General features: G+C 36.0%; 1 protein-coding gene across 9 annotated transcripts in view; it reads right to left on the bottom strand.

Moving 5' to 3' along the window:
- The window catches only part of LOC18436738 (fatty acid amide hydrolase), a 41,277-nt gene extending 14,837 nt beyond the window's left edge, over positions 1-26,440 (bottom strand). Inside the window, exons 1-17 of one of the 9 annotated variants that reach the window (XM_088851400.1) lie at positions 26,270-26,374; positions 26,092-26,148; positions 25,782-25,899; positions 23,922-24,031; positions 22,056-22,116; positions 21,714-21,898; positions 21,457-21,586; positions 14,797-14,874; positions 14,513-14,660; positions 14,237-14,349; positions 9,474-9,549; positions 9,314-9,385; positions 9,177-9,228; positions 8,207-8,278; positions 7,851-7,931; positions 7,486-7,589; positions 7,291-7,383 (exon numbers count right to left, since the gene is read on the bottom strand). In XM_088851400.1, the coding sequence (XP_088707526.1) occupies positions 7,291-7,383; positions 7,486-7,589; positions 7,851-7,931; positions 8,207-8,278; positions 9,177-9,228; positions 9,314-9,385; positions 9,474-9,549; positions 14,237-14,349; positions 14,513-14,660; positions 14,797-14,874; positions 21,457-21,586; positions 21,714-21,898; positions 22,056-22,116; positions 23,922-24,031; positions 25,782-25,881 (1,475 nt within the window). In that variant the 5' untranslated portion in view covers positions 25,882-25,899; positions 26,092-26,148; positions 26,270-26,374. Of the gene's footprint in view, positions 1-7,290; positions 7,384-7,485; positions 7,590-7,850; positions 7,932-8,206; positions 8,279-9,176; positions 9,229-9,313; positions 9,386-9,473; positions 9,550-14,236; positions 14,350-14,512; positions 14,661-14,796; positions 14,875-21,456; positions 21,587-21,713; positions 21,899-22,055; positions 22,117-23,921; positions 24,032-25,781; positions 25,938-26,091 lie in introns of those variants that run through there. The other 8 variants (XM_088851401.1, XR_016043957.1, XR_016043956.1 and 5 more) reach the window with 8 other exon arrangements.
- Positions 26,441-27,569: the final 1,129 nt, after the last annotated feature.

The raw sequence follows: 27,569 nt of genomic DNA, 5'->3' as shown, positions 1-27,569 counted from the left end.
AACTTAGATTTGATCCAGTGAAGTGCCCCTATGTTACAATCTTCTGCGACAACCAGGCAGCTATTTGTGTGACAAAAGAGCCTAGGTTTTACAAGAGATCTCGAGGCATATAAAACCATGCTACTACCACATTCACAACAAGATCCGAGCAGGAGAGATTCATATTGCTTATTTCCCAACAGAGGCTATGCTCGCAGATCCTTTGATGAAAGGATTGGTGGTAAATGGTTTTGCCAAACATGCACATGGGATGGGCTTGAGAGAAACTGAGAGGGAGTGATTGTACGGTCTTCAAAGGCCAAGTGGGAGATGTTGGGTTTTGTGGCATTTAAAGATCTAGAGAGCTTGTAAATATGATGATTTATATTGGAATATGCACTTCAGTGGGAATATGTGTATTGACTGACCAAGTATTGGGCGGTTTATGGCCTTGGTTATGTCCAAAATCCTTACTCCTAAGCATGTGGCATTACTGAGAAGGTTTACAATAGGTCATCCCTTGTTGAGGTCGGTGAGATGCCTAAAGATGATGTTTGCAGGTCAGAAGAACTGTATAGTCTCTTGTGTTGGTTATAGGCCTGTGAGAGCAAGACCTAAAGCCTCAACAAACTTCTGCATGACATGTACTCATGGCAACCACATTATTGGGAAGCAGCTCTATTGAAAGACACATGTATGTATAGAGAGAGCCCTCTTTACACTGTGGTGACAAGTGTTAGATTTGATATTAAAGGGAGAGACTAAAATCTACATTCCAGGATCATGGTCCCACTATTTATTTTTTGACTTTGACAAGCTAATCATGAGCCCCTTCATTGAGATTGTGGGTCATGGGTCCTTGTTGGGTTGGATGATAAAATAGTAGTAGATAAGGGTTCTTGTTTCAAGTGGAGTACCCTTATTGGTGCTAATTTTTGTCCGTTGGTACAGTCCTCTTCTAAAATATTTTATTTGAAATTAGAAATGTTTTTATGATTTTTAAAAATTTCGAGTTTAGAAATTTGTGAGAAATAAACCCTTAAGCCTTGCCCTAGTTTGTTCCTATAGGGCTTCTATAAACCCAGATAGAGTTTTGAGCTCTCTAAAGCCCTAGATTGAAAAGGTATTGCCCGAAAAGCATCCCTATCTCAGAAATTACAGCAAGACCTTAAGGACTAAAAGTGCGTCATCGGTCAGGGAATCGAGTGTGGGGTGTGTCAAGACTTGTGAGGGTAATTCCAGTCATCTTCTAATAAGTCTTCCCAGTAGATTTAATTATTTTTCAGTAATATTTCATATTTTTCTATGAATTTTCAAGAACATATATTGTTTATTACTCCTGGATGTTTTTTATTTGATGTAGTAAGGAAAGAAAATATCCTAGATTGTATCTAGGGCATAGTTAAGGGAACCTTGTGGATAGGGTGATGATCCCACTCTGGAACCTTGATCCCATGGTTCCTGCAAGGGATCTTATAAGGACCCCATCTTTTCGCTTTTGGGATCTCCCTCCCAAAAAATGGGGACCACGTTCCATCCATAAGTGGAATCGAGTTCCATTTCTAAATAGATCCCTGCTCCCATCAACCATGGTCCAAGGTTTTGGTACAATAAAATCTTGGGTTCCAGGTTTGTGGGTTTTACTTTCATTAACAGATGATACCAGGTTAGTTCCCATTATTTAGGAATCATAAATTCCATGATGTTAAAATCCAGCCCCTTTTTTACATAGCACGAAGTTCTATTATTTTAGATTTTTAACTTGAACTAGGCATAGTCTAGATTGACCCAATGTTTTATTAAGTCCTATTGTGTAAGCCAACCCTCTTAGTTGTGAGAATATATATTTCATTTAAAATCTTCTATTTATGATGTCCTATTGTTTTAGAGTCTTAAATCTGATTAAAGTTGTGAGATGAAAATATATGCTTTCACTTCAAGCTCTAAAAAGCTTCTTTTACATCAGTTAGAGAGAGAGAAAGAGAGAGAGAGAGAGAGGGAGAGAGAGAGTAGTTCATCTTGTCCTCTTGTCCCTTCAAGGAGCCAGCCTTTGAGAAATAATGCAAGCAGATGATACTACATTCGAAGAAGATGACTTCTGAGTAGTAGGATTCTGGGTTGCTGCGGACTTAAAGGGAATGATGCGTGACAAACTTGTGTCATGGCTTGAAGATCTAGTGCTCATAAGAAAGACTGACTTATAGAGCTACATAATTAATACGTTGTTATTCGCGCAAAAATAAATAAATCCATTGTTAAGGGCGGGGGACACTTGATAAGGGATCCATGGTAAATAGCACTTGCGGACCTCGGGGCCAATCAGTTGAGGACCTTGATTCCGATACTTTAAGAATCTCACTATTAGAACAGGAGGAACCCCGTTATATGACATACTTAAACCTCGATTCCTTAACCAAGGGAACTTGTATTAGTTCTCCTTACAACCTCATTTTTTTGTATAGTAGAGCTTAGATTCAAGCTAGTCAAAACATCGAACCCATTGGCATCGGATCTCACTCTCACAAACCTAAGGATCTCGTTCCTTGTTTTGTTCATTGTACGGACACTAAACCTAACCCTAGGGAGCTTCCACTATAGGGCTATTCGGCGAATCCCGAACTGATCCCACTCCCTCCTCCAACAACTATGATATAGGGTATTAATTTTGATTTACAGCAGTATATAGTGATCTATGTAAATGGAATTCAGGTATATTGAATAAAAAAGAAAGAAATTTTGTGAATTTAATACCTTGTTCCACATAGCCACTCCTTTCAGCCACAAACAATTTGATATGGTAGTTACATTTTGATACATGGGGCCAATGCCCTTTACTTTTTTGTTGGTAATAAGTATTTTGTTAGTTTTATTGATGATTGTTCTTGTACTACATGGATTTACCATATTAAATATAAGCATGAAGTAGTATTTGGATTTATAGTTTTTAACAAATGATTGAAAGGTAGTACATTGCCAGACTTTGCACTCTACAATCTGACAATGGAAGAGACTTTGTCAATCGGCACATAATTGAGTACCCTTCAAATGGAATTATTCAACAAAATCTTGCTCTTCTAAGCCACAACAGAATGTGGTTAAGGAGAACATTAATAGACATCTGCTGGCGGTAATTAAGGCCATTTTGTCTACAATGAATGTAATGAAGATTTATTGGTGTTGTGCTGTATATGTTGAATCATTCACAATAAATACATTACCTACTGCTGGTTTTGGTTGCATTTCACCCTTAAAAAAAGTTAACTAAACAAAAATCTGTTTAGAGCATCTTAGGGTCATCCGGTGTGCATGTTATTCCCATCTACCAGAAAATACTAAAAATAAGTTGGGAGTAAAATCTATCAGGTGCATTTTTCTAGGATATTCTTCCACCCATAAAGAATGCTTATTTTTTCATCCTAAAAGGAGAAAGAACTATGTTTCAAGGAATGTCATATTCTTTGAAGAAGTATCATACTTCTTTAAAAATCCCAAAACAAGAAAGCACTATATTTCAAGAAATGTTTTGTTCTTTGGAAGAAGTATCATATTTCTTTAAGGAACCCACATAATCATCTGATCTATGTAAAGGGGAGGATCATATTGTTTCTTCAAATTCTATTACACCATTTGTGCAACCTGAGTTAGTTGCTACATAGGAGTCTCCTCCCTTCTGACTTACGATGAAAGCTTGGTCCTATTAATGAACAACATGAAGATTCACAAGATGACATTGTCTTCTCTTGGCAACTCGCAGCAATCAGACCAAGAACAAGGTATCTCCATATCAGATTATGATTTAAAGAAATCTTAATCCAATTAAGAAATTTGCTTCCACTTAGGGATATCTTCCCCAAATTGCACTTTTCTTTCTTCCCTTGACTCTATTTCAGAACCAAAAACTTTGTATGAAGCAATTACATGTCCTAAAAGAGGAAGATGATATAATGCCACTTGGAAAAAACAAAACTCAGGAGTTGGTTTATTTACTTAAAGGAATGAGGGTCACAGAATGAAGATGGGTGCGAAACGTAAACCGCTTGCAAATGATACCATTGCTCCGTACAAAGCCAGACATGTAGCCAAAAGGCTTTGCCAACGTTATGGAGTTGATTACCATGAGATATTTGCTCCTATCTCTAAGATGGCAACTATCGAGGTCCTATCTATTGAAGCAAATAAGAATTGGCATTTATTACAATTGGATGTTAAAAATGCCTTCATCAACGGGGATTCTGAGGAAGAAGTTTACATTCAGTGCCCACAGTTCTTGGTCACAAGGCACCACCAGGCCTTGTATGTCACCTTAAGAAAGCCCTCGATTACTTGAAATAGTCACATCGAGTATGGTTTGAGAGATTAGCCAAGCCATGGTACATGCTGGATACAACTAGCTTCTTAGACTGTTCCATGTTAGTAAAGAATTAGAGGCAAGGGAATAAATTCTATTATTGCATTGATGATATCATTCTTATTGGGGACGTTACTAAAGAAATACCAAAACTTAAGGAGTACCGCACAGTTCGATATTAAGTATATCGGAGTGGTTAATGACCTTTTGGGCCTTGAGGTTCACAATTGAAGAGAGGGAAATTTATATCCCAAAGTAAGCATACCTTAGATCTCATTATGGAACATGGAGGGTGGCAGATCTTCTTCACTCTTAGGTGGACACCAATTTCAAACCAAAATCTAATTCTGATACTTTATTGGAGGATGATGGTTAGAACCAGCAATTAGTGTGTCGCCTTATCTATATGACCATTACTTGCTTGAAGATCATGTTCGCAGTTAGGTTAGTTCATTCAGACTATAGATGCATCCTCCACGCACTAGCCATCTTGACGAAGTTGCATCCTACGCTACCTAAGATCATCTCCAGGGAAGGGGATAATTCACAAAGGTCGCATTGATCTTTGTGGGTGTACTAGTGCATATTGGGGTGCAGGATGTCCGCTCTCCACAAATGGCTATGGCATTTTTTCTGGAGGCAATCTTTTTACCTAAAACAAAATGTTGCAGCTTTCTCCTATGAAGAAGCAGATTACCGAGCTATGGAGTCAACTTCATGTGAGTTGGTGTGGTTGAAAGAACTTCTTAAAGACATAGGTTTTTCTCTTCAAGTGTCGATCCACTCTATTTGTGATAATCAGGCAGCCATCCACTTAGCAATCAACTCAATATTCCATGAGTGCCACTAAACACATTACAGTTGAGATCACTGCATGCACGACAAAGTAATTCAAAGGTTATCCCATTTTTTTATTTGAGAACCTTTGAACAACTCACAGATAATTTTAATAAAAGGAGTTGGGTGGGGAAGGTCATTTGAATTTATTAGCAAGTTGGGCATTCATGACATTTACGGGCTAACTTGTGGGGGAGGGTAGACTAACGCGATCCACTAGAGCACACTGTTCTTTTCATATACTTTTGTATCATGATTATGTTATATTTATGTGTGACCCATATGAATGTGACCCACTAGAGCACATTGTCCTTTTCATATACTTTTGTATCATGATTATGTTACATTTATGTGTGGCCCATATGAGGATTTAGGCGTACAACATGAAAAATCACAGGGTAGTCTTTGTAGATGGTAAAAAATATAAAATATATGACATGATGCTGGAACGGTAGTGGTTCCACCCCTTTCCTGTCTTGTTCTCTCCTCCAACATTGTTGTGTGGGTCCACAATATCAACCCTTGCTCATCAAATAATCTATTATAATAGCATCTGTTTCATAAATCTTCATGCTTAAGATGGTTGTTTCTTCTGCGAGGATCCTCATCTCTCTACCAGTCGTGCATAGGAAGCAAGATAGAGACATGTCAAGGACCTATCAGTGGCTTTTGCATGAACTCATTGAGGAAACCACTAGAGGAGATCACTACCCAAACTAGTATTTTGGTACACTCTTGTATAAAATGTAAACCTACTTCAAGGTGTTGATAAGTCAAATACATTCTATGCTTGAAGAGTCCTCTTGTCCAATGTGAGCCAAATACACCTCTGTATATTAATGATAAATTGGTGTGTATACACTCATATTAGCAGGCATCCTTAGTAAGCCCTACACAGCCAGTGAAGAAAGGCCACCACTACCCTAACAACCTTGGACATTTACTCCTGCCCTCATTCTAGATCAAAAATCCATTTGGATACATATTTACTGCACTTTCTATCCATAGCGAGCCACAACAGAATTCCATCCTTGGAACCTAAATGGCAAGGTGAGATTTACTATAAATTTTCGTATCGTAATGCTAACGGCACCTTCTCTCAGTGCTTATCAAAACAAAAAATATCTATCCTTTGCAGCTCCAATTTGCTTCTTGAGAGAACTGTGTTTGAAGCTTGTTATTTCTCCTCGCCATAAGCCTCTGGTTCCCACATCATCCAAAGAAGGGAAACTTCAACCATTCTGTATCACCACAATCAGAACTTATACTGTCTTAGCCCTGTTATCCTATGGAAGAAGCCGATATTGTGTTCTATTCAGCAATGAAGTGATGGGCTTCAAGCACAACTTAACCCCATCATAATTCAGCACCATAAAGAGGTCTATAAGCACCTTATGAGCATGAGTTCTTCTATCCACTTCAAAGAAGCCCACTCCTTTAACCTACCGATGTCAACAACTTTCCTCTTAAGAATATCAATATACGTAGCATCACTTCCAATTATTATTTACTGCAAATCTTGGCCTATCCGTTCTTTTCGTAATTAATCTTAACCTCATCTCAAATTGATTTCAGCTGCTAAAATAGAAATGCTCAATATCAACACATTACACTGTTTCGAATGACTTTGCACGAACTGGTTATGGCAGGGATCTTCTGCTCAAAATGACAAACTTCTAATATTTTAACGCTAAGAATTCAATGGAAAACAACCTGAAATTTTAGAGTTGAACAAAGCATAATTTTTTGCCTGAACATGGTGAGGACTGAGGAGAACGACCAAAAGGAAATCATGTATGTGAAACAGATCTATTATTATCTCACAGAACTATTGTATAGATAGCATCAACACAGAACAGAAAAAAGTTGCAAGTCAAACTTCAGAGAAGTAATGTGACATAGGGTACTTTCCAGAAAGTTCAATTCCGTGAAACCACCATAATAGAGTAAAAATAGAAACATTAGAGAGCCCTTCAAGTTGCAGCAAAGTGAAATTTTCTCAATGTATCAAAAGATAAGAATTTGCTGTCGTAAATTTAAGAGCATTGTACATGCCATCGAAGCATGCTTTATGATCGAAAAGATCTCATAAAGAAAATGTAATAGCAGAAAGCCATATAAATTACCGGAGGCGTTGAGCATTCAAATATTCCTTGCTACTAAAAGCACGATAGAAACAGCATGAAATTCTAGTATCCCATCCTGCTTCTGCAACATCCCTAATGCAGCACAAAAACGATATTAACCTCCTAAACACCAGATTACCAGAATAAAGAACAAAGCAATCATTCTCCACAAATATATATGCACAAGACACATACAATTTCTGAAGGTAAGGACGGATTGAGGCACTGCACTCAGAGCTAATTGTCACATAATGAGCGAGGCGCATCTCTTCTATCTCTGGTAGAGTTACCTCCACAGTCTTTTACAATAAAAAGACTTGGAAATATAAGAAACATATAGTTGAAGCAGAAATGCAAATCAAGACATGAAATGCTGCAGGAATAGAGCGTGGTTTCTGAACTAACATTAGCTCCAGGCAATTTTAATAAAGGAAACCATTAACCTTGGCTAGCAAAATCAGAAACATGTGATAAACATATAAATAACATACAATCTTATGTTAGCAACCTAAAACCATCTTGAAATAGGTAAGACAATCATGGATAGTGAGAAACAGTACCTTGCATTTATAATGCTCCACTAGCTGGTTTAGGGCTTGGTCACAACAGCTACGTATGTCATTGTTGCAATCATTAAACCACTATCCAATTATAAAACAAAATGATCATGGCATTGTAAATATAGAAAACAATAGAGCCATTCCAAAGAAAAGGTACCAAAAATAAAAATTAAAAAAACATATGATGAACATCAGAGATGCTTAACATTCTTTTTAACCCCAACAAATATGATATATGTGCAAATGAATGAATCAGCATTATAATAAATGAATGAAATAACCTGATAAAGAGAAATATATAAATAAATAAAATGAAAGTTTTAGCAGTTACATAGACTGGGAAGTGGACCACAAACCTTGGCACACTTGGCCAGCTTCAGATTGGAAACTGAGTGTGTCGATTGCAGAAGAGGAAATTTTCCTTCAGGCTGGTAACACACACAAACATTGGCAAGCTAAATAAGAGAAACATGATCAGGAGGAAGTTCCAAATCCTATGGGAGAAATTGTAAGCATAAAAGAAGAGAGATACTATTACCAAAAGATAAAAATCATACTATTGGCATGAAAAATAATTCGAACAAGTTTTCCTTGTCAATAGAGACACTCTTTGGAATACTATAATTGCAAACAAGCACATAGTTTTCTTGTGTCATCTTTATTGTAGATTTTTGTGTCTTCACTCTTTTGTTCTTAGTTTAGCCTCATCCAACCTACACTGAGGTTGAGACAAGAAGATCCATAATTCCATACAATTACATGGTGTCATAATTCATTAATCACAATAAAATTATTTAAATGATGACATAGACAACAGAAGAGCACAAGAGCTAAGAGAGATCACTGTTTAGCAAGTGGTCCAGTTCATGTTGACTCAATCCACAAGGAATCAAACCAGCCAAAAAACTTACATTTGAAGCCCTTTTGTAGAACCTGGCTGATTTGATGGGCTCAGGAAAGTTCCACAAGGTTCTCCACATAACTAAGGCAAAACTTGTCTTTGGAAATTGGAAATTATTTCTGTGGTTTTGGATACTTAGTTTAGGGGAACGTTCAGTATCTTGTTCAACACCCAAACTTGTATGCTCTCAATTTTTTTAAATTAGTGAATATTTACTTCCCAAAAAAAAAAGGTAAATATAGCTACTCATAAACTGAAAGTCAAGGGAAAAAAAAAATCATCGGCATTCTCGAATTACTAATGAAATATACATTTGATTCAGTAACAATTCTGACTTTATACATAAACATTTTGATGGCATTCAGAATTGGACTTTATCTTGGATGGCTAAAACATTAAAAAGAAGTAAAACCGTCACATCTCACCGGTACAGAAATAAATTGACCAGAAGGAAGATGGCCACTTATAGCTGCATAGCTGAAAATGGCAAAGTTAGTTTGTACAAAATGATCAAAGAAAAGTGACTACAGTGTCTAGAAGGGGTTATTGAATGAAAACTAACACAATTAATGCATCTTCAACTGTCCCAGCTAGGATTCCAACCATTCCAACTGTCCAATTCAGAGGAATTACACTGAAACATAAGTTGTTATGATTTTTTGTCAGACACAGTTATCAGATGCATGGTTTCAGAAAATAAGAACGATCCATAAGGTATTCACCCAGAATGAGAGAGGCGCTGAAATGTTGGCTTGAAACCAATTACACCACATAAGGAAGCTGGCATTCGAACAGATCCTGTTCATTTGTTACCCAGATCAGAGAAAAGGCAACAATTATGCATGATAAATAGGGCAAACAACTTGTGAATGGACTCAATCCCCATGGAAAATGAGACCTAGCCAACACACATTTCAACAGTTATGGTTCATTTTGAAACTATAAATCTTAGAAATGGTGGCAACTAAAAGACTACATCACCTATTACCCAAGTCTAACATTATAGGAAACAAAATCTTCCCATCAGAATGATACTTCCGGGTGCATAGAGATCTCTAATCCTCAATACCTCAGGTTGAAATGCAGGCGTAGGGATATGGGAATCACAGTTCAGTCTGGCAAGATTTGCAGTTAGTTCATAGAAAAGAGTAAAATACCATTTAGACAACACCAAACAACAATTTTGGCAAGATCAAACTGCAAGTCTCACCTGCCCCAATTCCGTGAATAGTGTAACTGGGTTCTAGAGAAGAAGCATCACTCTGATTGAGAGGTTCCAGTTTCTAAAATCAGAGATAGTCTTGGTATCTCTAGGTGAAGTGCACTTTTGGTATTTTTGTTTGAAGCTATTTTGGGCATTCTAATCACAGTTGGGCTTGTTTGAAGGAAATAGAAGCTAGCATACCAAACACTACGGGCTCATTTGGTTCGTATGAAAATTTGCATCATGAAATAGTTTTGAAGCATACAGTTATGCACATTTGGTTCATGTGTAGAGCAGGTGAAAACTTGTCCCATAGGAAAAAGTTTTACCACCACAAGGAGCAAATCATGGGAAAAGAAATCCCCACCCCACAAGGTGGGGAGTAAGTTCCCGGGGATTCATTACTCGAGCAGACCCAAAAAAATTTTCATTCTAGTTATTCACACGATGCTGAAACCACAAAAAATAACGGTAAAAAGAAAACTGTAGCCGATCTCTCAAAGCCCTACCTTCCCCCAAAACCCTCTCCCCTCTCTCTCGAAGCCCTTGTCTTCTATCTTGCAAAGCCTCCCTCGCCACTGCCTCTCAACCCTTTGTGTCCTCTCACACAGACCCACAAGCGAGGATCAAGCTTTCATCTTCTTCAACAATGTATGGTTGTTTTGTTCTTTTTTGGCTGGTGTTCTTTTATTTTACTTTTTTGCTTATTTTTCTTCATCATAGCGTAAATATTCTTCATCAAACAAGGTAGGGTTTCCCTCATACGAACCCCCATACAAAATACCTCGTCTTCTTCAACAAGGGTATGGATTTTATTTTGGTGATTTTCTTGGTTTTTCCCTCTAGATGGTGCTATTTCTTTATTTATCAATGTAATCATTTTTTCTATCATTTCTCCATGTAAATTTGTTGCTTTTTTATTTTTGGCTTATTTTATTGAGAATAGAAGCACAATGGGTACTATAGAAAAATGTGGATACCATACAAACTACCTCATCTTCTTCAACAAGGGTATGGATTTTATTTTTGTGATTTTCCTGGTTTTTCCCTCTAGATGGTCCTCTTTCTTTATTTATCAATGTAATCATTTTTTTCTATGATTTCCCCATGTAAATTTGTTGCTTTTTTATTTTTGGCTTATTTTATTGAGTATAGAAGCACAATTTGTACTACAGAAAAATGTGGATATGGAGTTTTTTGTTATCCTTTTTTTTTGCTTTTTATTTCTTTCTGGCTTTTGATGTTGTATAGAAGCCATTTTGTGATTTTTACAGTTCGTTGAATTTTCTTTTTTCAATTTTATCCTGAAATTAGAAAGAGCTGAGTCGGATTGACTCTCAAAACTATCAAATGAAGCCTTCAAGTCATTCCAAAATTAAGATAATGGATGGGTACTATAGTGCATAAATCTTTTTCATCAGTTTAGATTTTAGTAAGTATTTGGTAAGCAGTGACATTGGGGAAGAAATAAACTGTCACAAGTAAATATTAGATCATAGTGGGGGTTACAATATGGGTGTTTACAGTTTGTTTGGAACTCCATAACATTCTGTAAAATATCATTGATTGAAAGCCTTCTTATCATTAATGAGCCATGCTTGAGCGCTTTCACTACAAGGGTATTGAGAAACGAAGCCACCATTTTATCCTAAAACTTAGAAAAGATTTTAATCAAATGCTTCATGAGTAAACATCCCATGAATTTTGAATGCTTATCTCTTTATTAGAATATGGATTATTTTCCATTTCTTTTCTGCTGATATGCTTTCTGATTATGATCTCATAGTAAGCATATTGATGATAGTGACATAGTTATGTATCTTTGTGGGATATTGATGCCCTGTTTTCATTTCCTTATATTTGTTAATGCTTATTTGAAGGGAATAAACTTAGTTATGCAATGCTGGTTTTTAATTTTTAGAAATCTATCTAAATTCTCGAAATAATTTTTTTCATACCAAATGTTGTACTAGATGTTTGAAACATTGTAAGAGAGTAAAAATGTTAATGCTGATTTTTATGTTATTAAAAGGAAGGTCAACCTTCTTTATTTAATTTTATGTTGATTTTTATGTTATTAGATATTCATAAGCTATATGTGTTTAGTCTTTGACTAGATGCCTTGCTAGCAGTTGGCATTTTCAACAACACCCATGCAAGAGAATCTTACTGCATGCCTTGCTAGTTGTTAGCATTATATATGATTTCTTGTGAGAGTCAAAATGGATTTTTTGGGTCCTCTCATTCCTTCCAAATCTAAGGCCGAATTTCCCTAGGCCTTGATCTGGCTCATCCACGAGTGGTTGTGATTCTTCACCGAAGCTAGAGGAGTCCGAGAAAGAGCAGAGACAAGAGCTGACATCAAAGATCAAACTCCTGTGGACTCCCTGCCCTCCAAAGGTGCCTAGGGAACAGGCCAGACAGAGCAGAGACACGGGAGTGGGAACCCCCAACGGGGCAGGTAATCGCCCCTGTTCCTACCCGTGTTGATTTTTATGTTATTAGATATTCATAAGCTACATGTGTTTAGTCTTTGACTAGATGCCTTGCTAGCAGTTAGCATTTTCAACAACACCCATGCAAGAGAATCTTACTGCATGCCTTGCTAGTTGTTAGCATTATATATGATTTCTTGTGAGAGTCAAAATGGATTTTTCCAATGAAAGACAAAGTGAATTTTAGTTGAACGTTTTAAAAAAATCATCTTAATGGGATGGATGTCAATATCAAATCAACTATATTGTAATCGAACGGTTAAAAATAGGTATTAATCCAGATTCTGGGATATAGTTTATCCATGGGTTACCAAACATAAGAAAGTGGGTACACAGGAATTCCAGATATGTGAACCAAACATGGGAAAAAACAGGATTGGAAAATTATTGCACAGGGAACTGTTTGCATATGAAAACTGTTTTACATATACAAACTGTTATGCATGAACCAAACGAGCCCTAAGAGTAAGGGTTAGCTAACCTGGCTTACTAACCTCACACAAAAAACTCTCTTCTATAAAAGCCAAGCTACTATAGAAGTGAAGCGGAAAGCACCCCGGGCATGTCTACACCAATTTAAGCTCCATAACCTAACTTCAAACAAAGATGGCTAAGCTTGCTAAAGGAAGCCCCTAACACATGGTTAGCTAACCCTAGCATGTTAACCTACCCCTAACACACGGTTAGTAGGATGATCTTAGCATATTAACTCATACACACCAAACACATGATATGTCTACACTATACCTCCTTAACCTAACACGGAAATGTCTACACTGAACAATTGGGAATATCAACTGAACACTAAAGCAACAACTCCATCAACTGAGCAAACAAGAGCACCAGAAATAAGTACTAGGTCAAGCCAAAAGAAGAAAGAAATAGAAGGGCTTATCCTAGTTTTAATCTGGAAACTCAGTTCTATTATATATGATACATTCCTAATTTGTTCATATCCAAGCATATTTGTAGTCTCTCTGCTGTTCCAAAAAGTCGATGTGCAGTCCCTTCTGGTGTTATGAAAAAGGTATTCAACAGTTCATTGCTATATGATCAAGTTGAATAAGCAAGAAATGGCCATTGTATGATTAATCCTACTACAAGATATAGGATTCTTAGGAATGCATCAGTTTCAGATGAACAGGTTCAGTTTCATTAACTCAAGATTATATCAGGAGTATAGAGAGTGTGCAAAATAATAATACATGTTTCTTTTACTAGTGTTATGAATAAGTGGATGCCGTTCATGATTTGGCAACCTATTCAATCAGAGTCTGCATATTTGTATAGCATGATCAAGACATGGTCATAAATCTTGCTTTCCCCAATTGAATATTTTAATCCAATGTTGGTTAGGTAAACTAGTACTTGAATTTTCACATTGTTGTTACATCCAGGTTTGATCCCAAGATTATGTCGTTATATGATAACAGCTTCACTGAGGTGCATAATATCATCCTAAAGCACATTGTTTGCTAAAATATTCATGTAAAGGCATTGCAGCGACCTCTGTTGATGGCTATTACAAATACTTAAAACACAAAAAGCTCCTCTTGAAGAGACCAAAACCCATAGCATTGGTGATTCCATTTTTGCAAAGAATCTACATGGTTCCATGTTTTTTCTTCAATGGACTTTAACTTCATACACCCTGATTGTTACAAAGTTATGGTGTAGGGAAGGAAGTGGAAGACTGACAAGGTATGAAGTCCAAACCCTTGATAGCAACTCATATAAATGATTATACAAAACTGTAATCCATTTGTCTTATGAAAGAATTTTATACCTCCGCCATCAACACCAAGAGCAACTGGGCACAATCCTGCAGAAACTACAGCAGCAGAGCCACTTGACGAACCTCCAGAAACCTTGGTGCTATCATAAGGGTTTCTGGTAACTCTGCAATTCAGAAAGAGTTTGATTTCCTCAAATACAGGAACCTATGAACTTTCTTGATTTCATCCTCTAATCTAACAGAACATAGAATCAAGGCGATATTACCTACACTTTTACTGTTTTACAAACATAATGCCATAAAATGTCTGAAGTTTACAACTCCTACCCATAGTGGGGATTGATTCCACTTGTCCCCATGCCAAGCTCATGCATATTTGTCTTACCAACAAGAAGAGCCCCACAACTTCTCAGGTGTTTGACACAGCATGCATCATCATTGCAAGATCTCAGCTTGTGCAACCACTTGCTGCCGCCTAAAACAGAAGGGAGTAATTAGAAGAAAGAAGGGTAAACTAAAAACTAGCACAAATACACTATTCTCAATTTTGGCAACACTAACACACAAATTACAGACAGGTAAACTAAAATTATTCTTTGCATTTGCAAGACCTGTTGTTGGGTAGGGAAGGCAATCTATCTCATCTTTAACAGCAATGGGGACTCCATCAAGCACTGAAAGAGGTTGTCCTAGCATTTGGCACCATGAGAATGTATAAAGGTTAGAATATGATGGGTACTTCCGAGTAAGAATAAAAGAAAGAAGAAAGATACCCATCTAGCAAATAGAACATTGTGATCCGAAAGTTTATACTTCATGGTGTAGAAGATACTAAATTGGAATCAAATAAGTGTAAGTTAGATGCCAAATTGAGGCAAGATCACAATCAAGACCAGTAGAAACTAGGAAGTTCATCGAAGCAGAAACTTTTCAATATATTTGCCGAGTAATTGCCATACTTGGGAGTGGCAGACCCCACAAAAGAAGAAAGCCATTAACTCTAAGACAAAACCATACATATCCAATTCACACAAAACATAAAATTACACATCATGGAATAGGAATAATAAAAAAAAAGACAATAGTAATGTCAACTAAATTATCCTCAATTGTTTGCTTGACTCCATTCAACACATTGTTTGTTACCTTAGTATGAATCTTTTTGTGTTCCTTTCAGCCAGACTCTCTAATTTCATTTCTACATAATCTTCACATCTCAGTTTCTGTTTGACTTAACAATGATGTAGATGAAAGGTGACTCAATCACACGCAGACTTGTTCAAGTTTGTGCGAGCAGGTTTTTATAATGGATGTGGTTTCTATGAGTTGGCTGACTCATATGTACATATGCAGCCCCCCAGTAAAATTCATTTTAGATGATTTTTTTCTAAGTTCTTTTGTAGATTCATCATCTAGACCAAGACGATCATAAATATGAAAAGAAAAATAAATTTTTAAAATTAAGAATATAATTTTTTTGGCATTTGTTTATCCACCGTTCATCTTTAGAATGGACGTTTGTAAGTCAACAGGGTCTTGTGCCCGTTGACTCATGAAACAATTTTCCTTTTATAATATGCCATGTGTTTTTTTTTTTTAAAGTCATCTTCACTTCAAGGTCTTGTGCCCGTTGACTCATGAAACAATTTTCCTTTTATAATATGCCATGTGTTTTTTTTTTTTAAAGTCATCTTCACTTCAAGGCCCTCAAAGACTGCCTATTAATTTTCACCTATTCACACCCCCCACCCCAGGTCCGAGTCCCCATGTTAAAAATGCTGATGACCAACAAATGCATAATATCTATTTAAATTTTTTTTTTTGGATAGGTATCATGTCAAAAAATAATATAGAGAAAATTAAAAATATTAGGACTGTGAAAGCTACGGTTTGCTATGAACTTTCTAGCATACTTGGAAGACTTGTCTCATATGTCGAGAGCTCCACAGAAACTGTAATTAAATCGAATTACCGTAGATTCAGAATTTATCCAGATTCAGAATTTATCCGTTTCTCTTTTTTCTTAGTTTTCATATTCATCCTATTTTTCTTCCTACTAGAATAGGATTTGATTTCCATTTTGGTTTTCCACCTGAGAGGACTACAAAGGCATTATTTAATTGTAGTTGCCATAATGATCTTAACATAGCAAATTAGCAATCAATTAGACAGATTGGAATTATAGTGATTGTGAATTCCTGGGGTGAATAAATAAACTTAATGAATCATTTGAGAAAAATATTCAAGATGGTTCATTATGCCTCAATGTACCAATAGAAACTTCCAAATAAATTGGTTTTCTTCTCTAAATGACAGTACAATGTTTGCAAGTAGGATTGCCATATGTCTTTGGAGGGCCATGTTGCAAATAATTCATATGAAACTGGAAAGAGCAAAATGGGACTATTGGAATCATTTTCTGGAGACAAAAACAAATTTAAAAATATTCTAGATAAAATAATAATTAGTAGAATGTCTATTGTTATGCCTAAAAATTCTGTAGAAATTATAAATAAATAAATGAAATAGAAAAAAAAAAGTTTTATTTCTATTAAAATTCCCAAGTTTTTGTAGGGTTGGGTCAATATAAATGGTCCCAATCGAAAGAAAGACACAAGCATTGGAAGTCTCCTTTGTCACTGTCATGGGTGAACTTAAGTGGGGCCCAACACACTTGATGTCGGGTTATTATGGCCTTTAAAGGCCAAAAGAGCTTGTAAATATGATATTTTACACTTCAGTGGGAGTGTGTGTGTTGACTGACCAAGAGTTGAGCAATTTATGGCCATGGTCATGCCCAAAACCCTTACTCATGGGCATATGAAACTACCGAGAAGGGTTTGTTGGGGGTAATCCCTCGTTAAGGTCGGAGGGATGCCCAGGAATGATGTTTGTAGGCCAAGAGAACTGTTTGATCTCCTTTGTGCGGCTATAGGCCTGTGAGAGCAAGGGCCAAAACCTCAACAGACTTCCACATAGTATTGTACACATGATAACTGTATTATTGAGAAGCATCCTATAGAGGGACACATGTACCTATGCATAGAGGGAGCTCCCTTTGCACTGAAATCCACATTCTAGAATCATAATCCCACTATTTACTGTCCAACTTTGACAAGCCAATCATACGCTCCTGAAATGAGACTGTGGGTCGTGGGTCTTTGTTGGGAAGAATAAGAAAACAGTAGTGGATCATGGTTTCAAGGGCTAGTGGAGTGCTCTTATTGTCGTTATTTTTGACCCACTGGTATCAGTCTACTCCTAGCATATTTTATTTTGGTATTAGAAATATTTTTATGATTTTTAAATATTTTAATAATTTTAAAATATTATTTTTGCTGTAATTTTCATCAAAATGGTATTTCTGAAATTTTCAGAACTTGATAACGCAAATGTGGGAACCGAGGATCCAGCCCCTACATAAAGCCACCCATGTGGGGCCCACATTACCTCCTAGGGTGGCACGCCACTTTTCATGCAAAAGGGAGGTCACGCCACTTTTATGCTAAAAGGGGCACGCCATGTTTTTAAGAAAAAGGGAGCACGCCCCACTTTCTTGTTTCAAATTTTGTTTTAAATAGGAAATCTTTTGATTTAAATTAGATTTGATTTCCTATGGAATATAGATTATCCTAGATTATGGAAGATCTATATATTGATAAAATTGGCTTTATTTTAAATTTAAAAAAGGAGTTGAACTTGAGTCAAATCCAAGGAGATAATGTTTCTATCTTTCCACCCAAAATCATGATGGCTGATTTTCGGGATGGATGGCTATGATTAAATTTCTGTCATGCCCCAAAAATATTTTTCTCACACTATGTAGTATCTCTCTTTCTCACGCCAACCTACCTCTCCCATATTCTCTTATGCTACCTAAAAGTAAAATAGAATAAAAGGGGGGGGCAAGTGAAATCCTAAATTAGGGTTTGCTGTATTTTTGAAGAAAAGAAAGGAGAAGCCCAGCCTAGAGAAAGATCAACTCACAAGCTCAGACCTAGTTTATTCCCATAACGTTTCTATAAACCCTAGTTGATTTTTGAGCTCTTTAAAACCCTAGAGAAAGAAGTATTGCCTAAATTGCTTCCTGTCTCAGAATTTTCAGCAACACCTACATGAGTAAAAATAGGCTTTCGGTCAGGGAATTGCGTGTGGGTGTACTGAGACCTGTGAGGGTAACTCCATGCATCTTCTAGTTAGTCTTCCCAATAATTTTAATTAATTTTTAGAATTAGTTCTTATTTTTTGTGAATTTTAAAGAACTTGCATTATATTAAAAATTATAATGGAAGTTTGTTTAGAGCTCTTAGACAGTTTCTATTTCTTTTGGTAGCAAAAATAAAGATCCTAAGTCGTATCTAGGGTATTATTTTGATTTACAGAAATATTTAGTGGCCTTTGTAAGTGAAATTCAAGTATATCAAATAAAAATAAAAGACAATTTTTAAATTTAATACCTTGAATTCTTATAGCCACTCCTTTCACTTGAAGCATGGAAAAGATGCCCTAACTAGAATTTGCATGCGCAAGTCCATAAGAGCATGGAAAAAAATAGGCTTTTTTTCTAATTACAATTTCCAAGGTTTTGTGGGGTTGGGCCAATACAAATATGGTCCCAATTGAAAGAAAGGCACATGCATTGGAAGTCTCCATTGTAACTATTGGGAGAAAGTTAATGAATGTCATGGGTGTACTTAAGAGGGGCTCAACACACTTGAAGCATGTAAAAGATGCCCTAAATATATTTTGCATGCGCAAGTCCATAAGAGTGCAAAATTATGATTAATTACGTGCAAGAAAAGACCTATGAGTTCTTAGAATTCGTTCTGCCAAAAGGACTTGTTTGTCATTCCAGAATTTGTCCAGGTATAGTTTCATAGAATAAAGATACCCTGCCAGAATTTTCTTTAAACTTCTTTAAATATCAAACAATGTATGAAGTCCACAGCTAGGACATACTAATTTACTGTTGCCTTATAGTTTCCATGCAAGTTTTCTGTATTACAAAAAGTTTATGTACTGCATGCAGTGTCGCATGGACGAGGACATGGGTGTCATGTCTAGTCCGTGTCTTGAGTGTCTAATACTTTGGCCTAATAACCTACTATGGCTCCGACACAAACGTTCAAATATATATATATATATATATATATATATATATAATATTGAGATTAGCCCACTAGCTCATATGAACATATAAGCCCAACGACTGAGACTGAATCTAGGACAATATGACGATCACAACCTCATTTCGTGTTTGAATTTTAATTGTTTTTCTACAAATCCAAATAACTTGAAATTTTAGGTGTCCATTCTTCTCATCAAGGCACACCTAATAAAAATATTTAAAAAATAATTTGCAAAAACTAAATTGACTAAAATACCCCTGAAACATTTGAGGGGTATTTTGGTCAATTTATTTCTTGCAAATTATTTTTTTGATATGTTTATTAGATTCTCCTATTTTTTAAAATATATTCCTAAAATTTCAAGTTATTTGTATTTGTATAAAAAAATTAAAATTCAAACACAAAATGAGATTGTTATCGTCAGATCGGCCCATATTCAATCTGGGCTGTTGGGCTCATATGTTCTTATGACCTAGTGGAGAGAGAGAAAGTTTATAAGGTTTCAACCCTATACTGTCGAAGTAAGGTGTGCCTCAAAAATCCTCTAGAGGTGAGTGTTAAGATGTTGGATCCCTCCAATTTATCTGCTCGACCTCAATATGTTTGGATACAAAAATAATAATTTCAGATCCTAAAAGTAGTGCATCTTGTAACAAGTTATTTGGATCATCTATTTTCAAGATTTTCAAGTGTTTATAGATTTGCTCGATCTCTACCATTATTGAAATTTAAAATTTCATAAGGGATAAAAATAGATTTTATAGCCATCATAAGGTTTCCAATATCAGAATTACATCTTCAAGTAAGTTTTAATGGCATGCCTTATAAGGAGGGTACATTATACAAACCTCACCCTATGTGTGTGTGTGTGTATGCACGTATACATATATTTGTATATATCATAAAATAGTTCTAAATATAATGGAGAAAATTGTAATACAAAAAAAATCAAACGAGAAAATTGCAATACAAAAAAATCAAACTTGAAAATACAAACTTATTTTATGCGAAAAAAGAAAACAAATATACTTGTTTTTGTACCGTATTTTTCAAAATGATTCTTTAAAAACTTTCGATTAACGCATTTTCCTATCAAGGCATTTTCTCTAGTAGATAATTTATATATTTATATTTTAGAGTTAATTATTTACTCAGTGTACATGTATGTTTGCTTTGCTTAATGTTATCCGTAAGCATCCACCTTCAAATGTCATAGGATCCAATCTTGGCCCAGATGGTTATATTTTAAAACACAGTTTAGAAAATGCACTCCATGGGATTTCATATAGAGATCTCTTGACTTAAAAGAGGCAACTCCACATTCATGATACTACAAAGAAATACCCCAAAGACATCGTTTTTTATTCTTTCTTTTTTTTTTGTATTGATCAGTAGATTCCCCAAGGACATCAAAAAGTACCAAGGTACCCTGAGATCCTATGAATACACTTTGTTGTTGAAATCCAAGGCTCCAAGGTCATTGTTGAGGCATTTCAATTTGGTTAACAGTTGACTACCTTCCGGTGAATCCCTTGAAAGTAAAAGCAAGTTCATAGAGACTAACTAATAAAGTACTTACATGGATTAATTTGACGAGCTCTTGGACAGCTGAGAGACTCACTTGCGATGCTTTCAGAGGGCCAGAGAGAATGGTAAATTTAAATGTTAACAAACGAGGACAACTTCCAGTTTGTAGTCGAGTGAAGGTTTCCATAAATATTTGCAGAAGATTTTACACTCAACCAACAGAAAATGAGAGACCATTCTCCAAATACGCAAAACAGAATTCTGGTTATGCATCCTTTCTAAGAATTTCTTCTTTTCAAAGTTAATATAATAGTTTTTTAAGATAATGGTTAAAACTTTGATTTTTCATGTATTTGATTGTCATACATGCCTGCCAGATTCATCTAGTGCCATGTCTCTGACATCTTTTTTTTCTGTTCCCTTTCCCATAAGTGGTAAACCAGAATTATCACATACACTGACAATTATCATGTTTAACATTTCTATCTTGGTGGCAGAAGATATCTCAGCAACAAAATGAGTGTGTGTAGCAATTTTGCATTACTATGTAATAAGTTTCTGCACATCTGGCAACTAAATGTACAATTACCAAGATTTTGCATGGTTCAAGAGTACCTCTCATGTGGCGAGACGTTGACTCATCTGCTTGTCTTAAAATATCTTCCTTATTGTAACTAATAAAGAATGACATGTTCAGATGGGGCTTCATTGAGTCCTCAATCGCAGCTAAAAGTCGCTCTGCAACCTAATTGAATATCAAAAGCAAAAGATTACTAGTTCGCTCATTGAATCACAGTGAAAATGGGATGCTAAAAGGGAATGACAAGAACAAACTAACAATTTGCAGTATCCTAAAGCAGTTAATGTCATACATTACGTGGAGTAATTGTTCTAGAATGGTAAGCTCTCGAATAGTCCAAAATGGTCCAGCGATGAAATTTGAAAGTAAATTGACCTATGCCACTAGGGCTGTGGGGAATTGCCTCCACAACTTGGTGGACTCGTTCACATGGAGATAGACCAGAGGGTATATGTTTGACTTCTTGCTCGTCAAAATCTGCATTTATGATATTAAATCAGATGCTAAATAAATTATAGTTTATCTTAGATAAATAATTTGCCTTCTTAAAAGAAAATATAGCTATTGATTTTAATACATTCCCAAAGGCAATGTTCTATAGGAATAAAGGGCATTCTCTCAACAAAATCAAAACCTTCCGAAGGATAGCTGGGATAATACATTGGTGGCTCCTTCATCTCTGCAAATGTAAGAAGCTGCAAGAAATGAAGTACATCATAAGCATTGGCAGATTAGAAGATAGAATCATGGTACCTCAATATGTAAAGAGATCCAAAGTATCACGAACTTTTTTTAGGTTAACATCCAGAGTGCCACTTGAACAAACAAGTGGACAAAGGAGGTGATTTTGGGCCACTACCTATTATGGTGTGAGAGCTCCACATCTTAAACCTCTCTGGTGACTCATCTATGACATGTAAACAGATTAAAGAGTGCAGCAATTAGATTTGAACTGTTATATTTCTTCCTCAAAGAGTTGACAAAGAATAGTAGAGGCTGCGAAGCCAATCCAATCCCATATGTCCAAAAAAGCAGCACAGTGAACAAGCTACAGAGACTGCTAGTACTGAAGATGTTACAAGTATGGAGGAGGCCAAGGCAATATTTTTCGTTGATATTCTGTGCCTTCTTCAGGTTATCAAGGTGAAATCTTTCCATGATATTTATTGTCTTGTACAGGGTGCTGGGTTAAATTTGCATCTTTCTCTAAGTTCTCTGGTTTGAAGTGTTTTGGTGACTTTTATGTGAATTTTTGAGTGAAGGTGTGGTATACTGGGGACGTCCAGCCACTTACTAGCAAAAATCATTTTCTAGGTGCCAATCACAAGCCACTCCTCTCAAATGCAAGCCAAAGGAGGAAAGTTTTGGCTTTCTTCATGTCTGCAACTGATGTGGCTCGATTCCAAAGGTGATGGGATGATTTTCACAGAGTGGGGGTATTTCATAAATAATTGATGATGTTAAAAGATAAGCAAAAAAATATAAAAAGGAGGTAGTAAATAATTGAGATACCTTGATGATCCTCCCAAGTAGTTTTCAACACTTTGAGGAGACAATTAAGGAAGAGCTTACAAAGGCTTCAAGGAATTTATAGGTCAGAATGATTTAAAGGGCACCACCTCTCTGTCACTCATTCATAGAAGCGTGTGTTGCAATAGAGAATGGTTTTTTTTATAGTCCATTGGAAAATCGTAATCGCATATGATCCTATTATCAATCATAGAACTAAACGAAAATCGTAATCGCACAAAGCTCTAATATGAGAAATTTCTGAGTGAAATCTCAAAACCAATGAGCTCGCTGAGTTCCCACTCAAAGGGAACTGAGGCAATTCAGTTCACTGAGCCCATCATTAGTGCAAATCAACATACACCATACAAGAGATCAAGAATTCAGAACTCAAAACTCAATTCACTTTCCAAACTCAAAACTCAATTCACTTTCCATTGAACAAAAATTGCAAATTGAGCTAAAAATTGAGGGAAAAACTTTTGAAAAGGAAACTCCAGCAAATTATGTTTGAATGTCTGTGTTTAATATAACATGAAATCTAAAGATATTGTATGCCATATACACCACTGCTATCAAGACCATTGCCAATTGTTACAAACACACACACATGCACTCATGAACCGACACGCACACACACACACACCAATGCACACACCCATGCACCCATGAACCGACACGCACACACGCACCCCCCAACCCACACCCAAACAGCCGCTCCCGAACACCCATCTGGAACATCTACATGCCCACCCCATCCCCACAGTCCCCCCCCACCCCCTCCAAACGCAAACACACGCACACCCACCCACCACACACACATATGAGGGTGTGTGTTTCTTTTGTGTGCGTGTGTGGGGGGGGGGGGGATGCCAGCGTGTGTGAGGGGGGGGGGGGGGGGGGGATGCCAGCGTGTGTGAGGGGTGTGGGGGATAGCACCAATTTCATATTCACTAACGAATCAAAATCTTGAAATAACAATGCATCATACCTTATGGATGAGATTATCTGCTTTCAATATGTGCATTACTATGGAACCAATGATCCTTGATTCCAAAATCCAAGCAAAGATTTTTATCACAAAACCGGCAAGTCGAGGCGCTGGTTAACAAGTTCACAATGAACATGAATAAGACCTTAGTCAAATCATCAAATGAGTGATGAAGCTGAATCTTAATAACTAATAGTCACAAACAATAGATTTTAAAATTCGATCTTAGGAGCAAATTTTAAAATCTCAAATAAATAAATGCACAATGGAGCTCAATCTTGGACAAATCAAAATTTCAAACAAAAATAAACAATTGGTTCTTAGGAGTGAATTCAATATTTCAAACAGTGTTTAAAAGAATGCCGCGGCCAAGGGACTGGGCTCTTGGCCAAGATGAGTTACTTGACTGAGTCTAAGTTGACTCACTGAGTCTTGGACATAGCCAAAAAGCCCTAGAAAAATTAAAAGAAAATCATAATAAATATAAAAAAATAAATAGTGTGCCGGGACTCAACTCGACCAGGGAACTAACCCTTGGCTAAGGCGAGTTACTCGGCCAAGTCCTTAGGACTCGGCTGTGTCCAACACAAGGTCTTTTGGCCCAAAAAAACTTTAAGAAAAAGAAAAAAAATGAAAAAATAAAGAACATGGACTAAAAGTAAGTTGACGCCCAAAACAACTTTAAAAAGTTAAAATAAGCTTAAAATGTAGAGAAAAAAATCCTTTTAAAAAAAAACTGATTTATAGTCTGGGACATTTTAAAAAATGGAAAAAAGAGGAAAATATAAAAAATAGTGATAGTAGCAAAAACCACTCATCAATCTTTGCAAATACATCCAAATAATATACAAAAAGATTATAAAAACTCCAACAGTTTTTAATATTTTAATTTTTTAAATTTTTTTTGTATCCTCAAGTTGTGCACCCAACTCGGGGAAACTCAGCCTCACCTTGAGTTACTCACCTGAGTCCACTTGGACTCGGATGAGTCATAGCATAATGAAATAAAATTAAGGTATTAAAAGCAAAGTAAAACCAAAAGCAACCTTAAAAAAAAAAAAAAAAAGTTACAAATGTATAAAAAAGTATAAAAAATAAACTAAAAAATTTTGAATGGTGTCAAAAAAAAAAAAAAACACAAAAATATGGGTATTATGGCAAAAAAACACTCACCAATCTATGCAAAAAATATCAAAACCAGATACAATAAATTTATACAATAACCCATATTTTTTTTCAAATTTTTGAATTATTTTGAAAAATTTATGTGCCCCGAGTTGTACACACAACTCTGAGTTCCCTAACACTGAACGTTTGACAAATTCACAATTTTGAATTAAAAAATTCAACAACGAAATCCATTGTTGTGGAGCAAAGTCACAATCCCATGTAAAGAAATTTAAAATAAAATTCAATATTAGGATCAATTTCAAAATCTTAAACAAAATATTCACAATGAAATTCAACCTAAGGACACAACTCGAGTTCCGTAACACTGAACGTTTGACAAATTCACAATTTTGAATTAAAAAATTCTAAACAAGGAAATCCATTCTTGTGGAGCAAATTCACAATCCCATATAAAGAAATTTAAAATGAAATTCAATATTAGGATCAATTTCAAAATCTCAAACAAACAATATCCACAATGAAATTCAACCTAAGGCATTTTCAAAATTTTAAATGAGTGAATCAAAACTAAATTAAATTTCTTTTATTGAGACATAACGAGCCAGAGTCGCAGGCAATAAATGAATTCACAGTAAGGCAAAACTTCTGAAAATAGCAACGACCAGCTAGAACTACAAGAGAAAAGATACAGAGATCCAGGACAAATATATAAAACCACAGTTCGTTCACCTTTGACATTGGCATAAATATACTCTTCCCCACTGTTAGGTCCAAGATCCACGTCCTCCATGGCCTTGTAAACCCGACCTCTACTCTGAAACAGACCCATAAATGGAAATCTCTGAAACTAACCAGAAATGTCAGTTAGAAAGTTTCTGCAAAAGAGCCAGAACGCAGACATAAGAATGGAAGAAAATGCAACAGAAAGTGCAGAGCGCGAGAGAAATAAAATAGGTTTATTAAATAGACGACAGAGAAAGAGACAGAGGGGGACGGAGATACCAATAGAGAGATCAATAAATTCTCAGCTAACACGAACCTGTCATATACGGCCGCCATAGAAGCACCTCCAAAACTGATGATAACAGTCCAAAAGCTTCACAGGAGAGGCAAGTGTATAAGGCCAAAACGAAAAAAATGAAAGAGAGGAGGTCGGTGTCGCACATGGCGTTTTTATGCAATGACAACAGCGAAATCTAGAGAGAGAAAGAGAGTACCGAAAAACTAGAGAGAGAATGACAGTCACTGGCTTGGAGAGAGAGACTGGTTTTGATTTGAGGAGAGAGAGAGGCCTGGTTTTGATTTGAGGGGATAGAAATCTCTGTTGGGACCGTGTCGTTAATGGAGGTTTTATAGGTTTCGCATCGTTTTCTCCGAAACTAAATTCATTGACGAAAGTACCCTTGACGGCCTTTAATATCATCGACATTCTCGTACAATGACCTAGCAAGAGAACAAACGAGATTCCCCAGTTTTGAAAAAGACATCTTAACGTTGAAGGTGCAAATGACAAAAAAAACCCCGTTTTCCCCGTTTAAGGTGCAAATAACGTTTGGGACCATGTCGTTAATGGAGGTTTTATAGGTTTCAAATCGTTTTCCCTGAAACTAAATTTATTGACGAAAGTACCCTTGACAGCCTTTAAGATCATTGACATTCTCGTACAATAACTTAGCAATAGAACAAACGAGATTCCCCCGTTTTGAAAAAGACATCTCAACGTTTAAGGTGCAAATGGCAAAAAAAAAGAAAAAAACCCTTCATTGAACTTTCTTTGCAACTTACCCGAATCAAGTTTTTAAGGCAACGTCACTCAAAAAACTAACTTTTATAGGGAATATCCCGCAATCCAAAGTTATAGTTTTTAAGACCAAAATACCTTTTCTCTCTTACTATTTCATTTGCCGCTTCCTATAGGGCAAGTATAAATAAGTTGTCCAGCAATATCTCAAAGCGGTTTGGCACGAGCAAAGAACGGTCTGGTGATAGGCCCATACGGTTCGGTACTGTCAAAGAGCGGTCTTACAATAGGCCTAAAGTGTAGTCAAAGAATGGTCCAGCACTCTTTTTAGTTTAACGGGTCTGGCAATTGGTACATGGCAATCCAGTAGCCCATATAAACACTCGTGATTGTCCGTCTAAAATTAAATTTTTATATACGAGAAAAGGTATTTTTGTCAAAAATATGCCTTTTTATATTATAGGTATTTGCTAGGAAATTATATTTTTCAGGTAAAAAATGGGCACAAAAGTTTAGTTGAGGGTAAGTTGCATAGAAATTTGATCTTGAAGATTATTTGTAATTTTTACTAGTTTTTATTATATTTTTTAGACCTCGTTTGTATGAATCCCCCAACTCGTACGATTTTATACGGGCTCCCTTAAATACCCATTTCTTATATGGATTTTGGATTGAAATTTGTAGTGATTCATGCTCTACATTATGATGATCATGAATATAAAAATAAAATATAATGAAATAAAATTTTAAAATATTTTAATTAGAACTTTTTCCTA

The sequence above is a fragment of the Amborella trichopoda genome, chromosome 11 (assembly GCF_054954075.1).
Source record: "Amborella trichopoda isolate Santa Cruz 75 chromosome 11, AtrichopodaSantaCruz75HAP2 v2.0, whole genome shotgun sequence".
NCBI lineage: Eukaryota > Viridiplantae > Streptophyta > Magnoliopsida > Amborellales > Amborellaceae > Amborella > Amborella trichopoda.
Note: the sequence above shows the minus strand (reverse complement) of the source record. Positions and strands in the feature narration are given on the sequence as shown.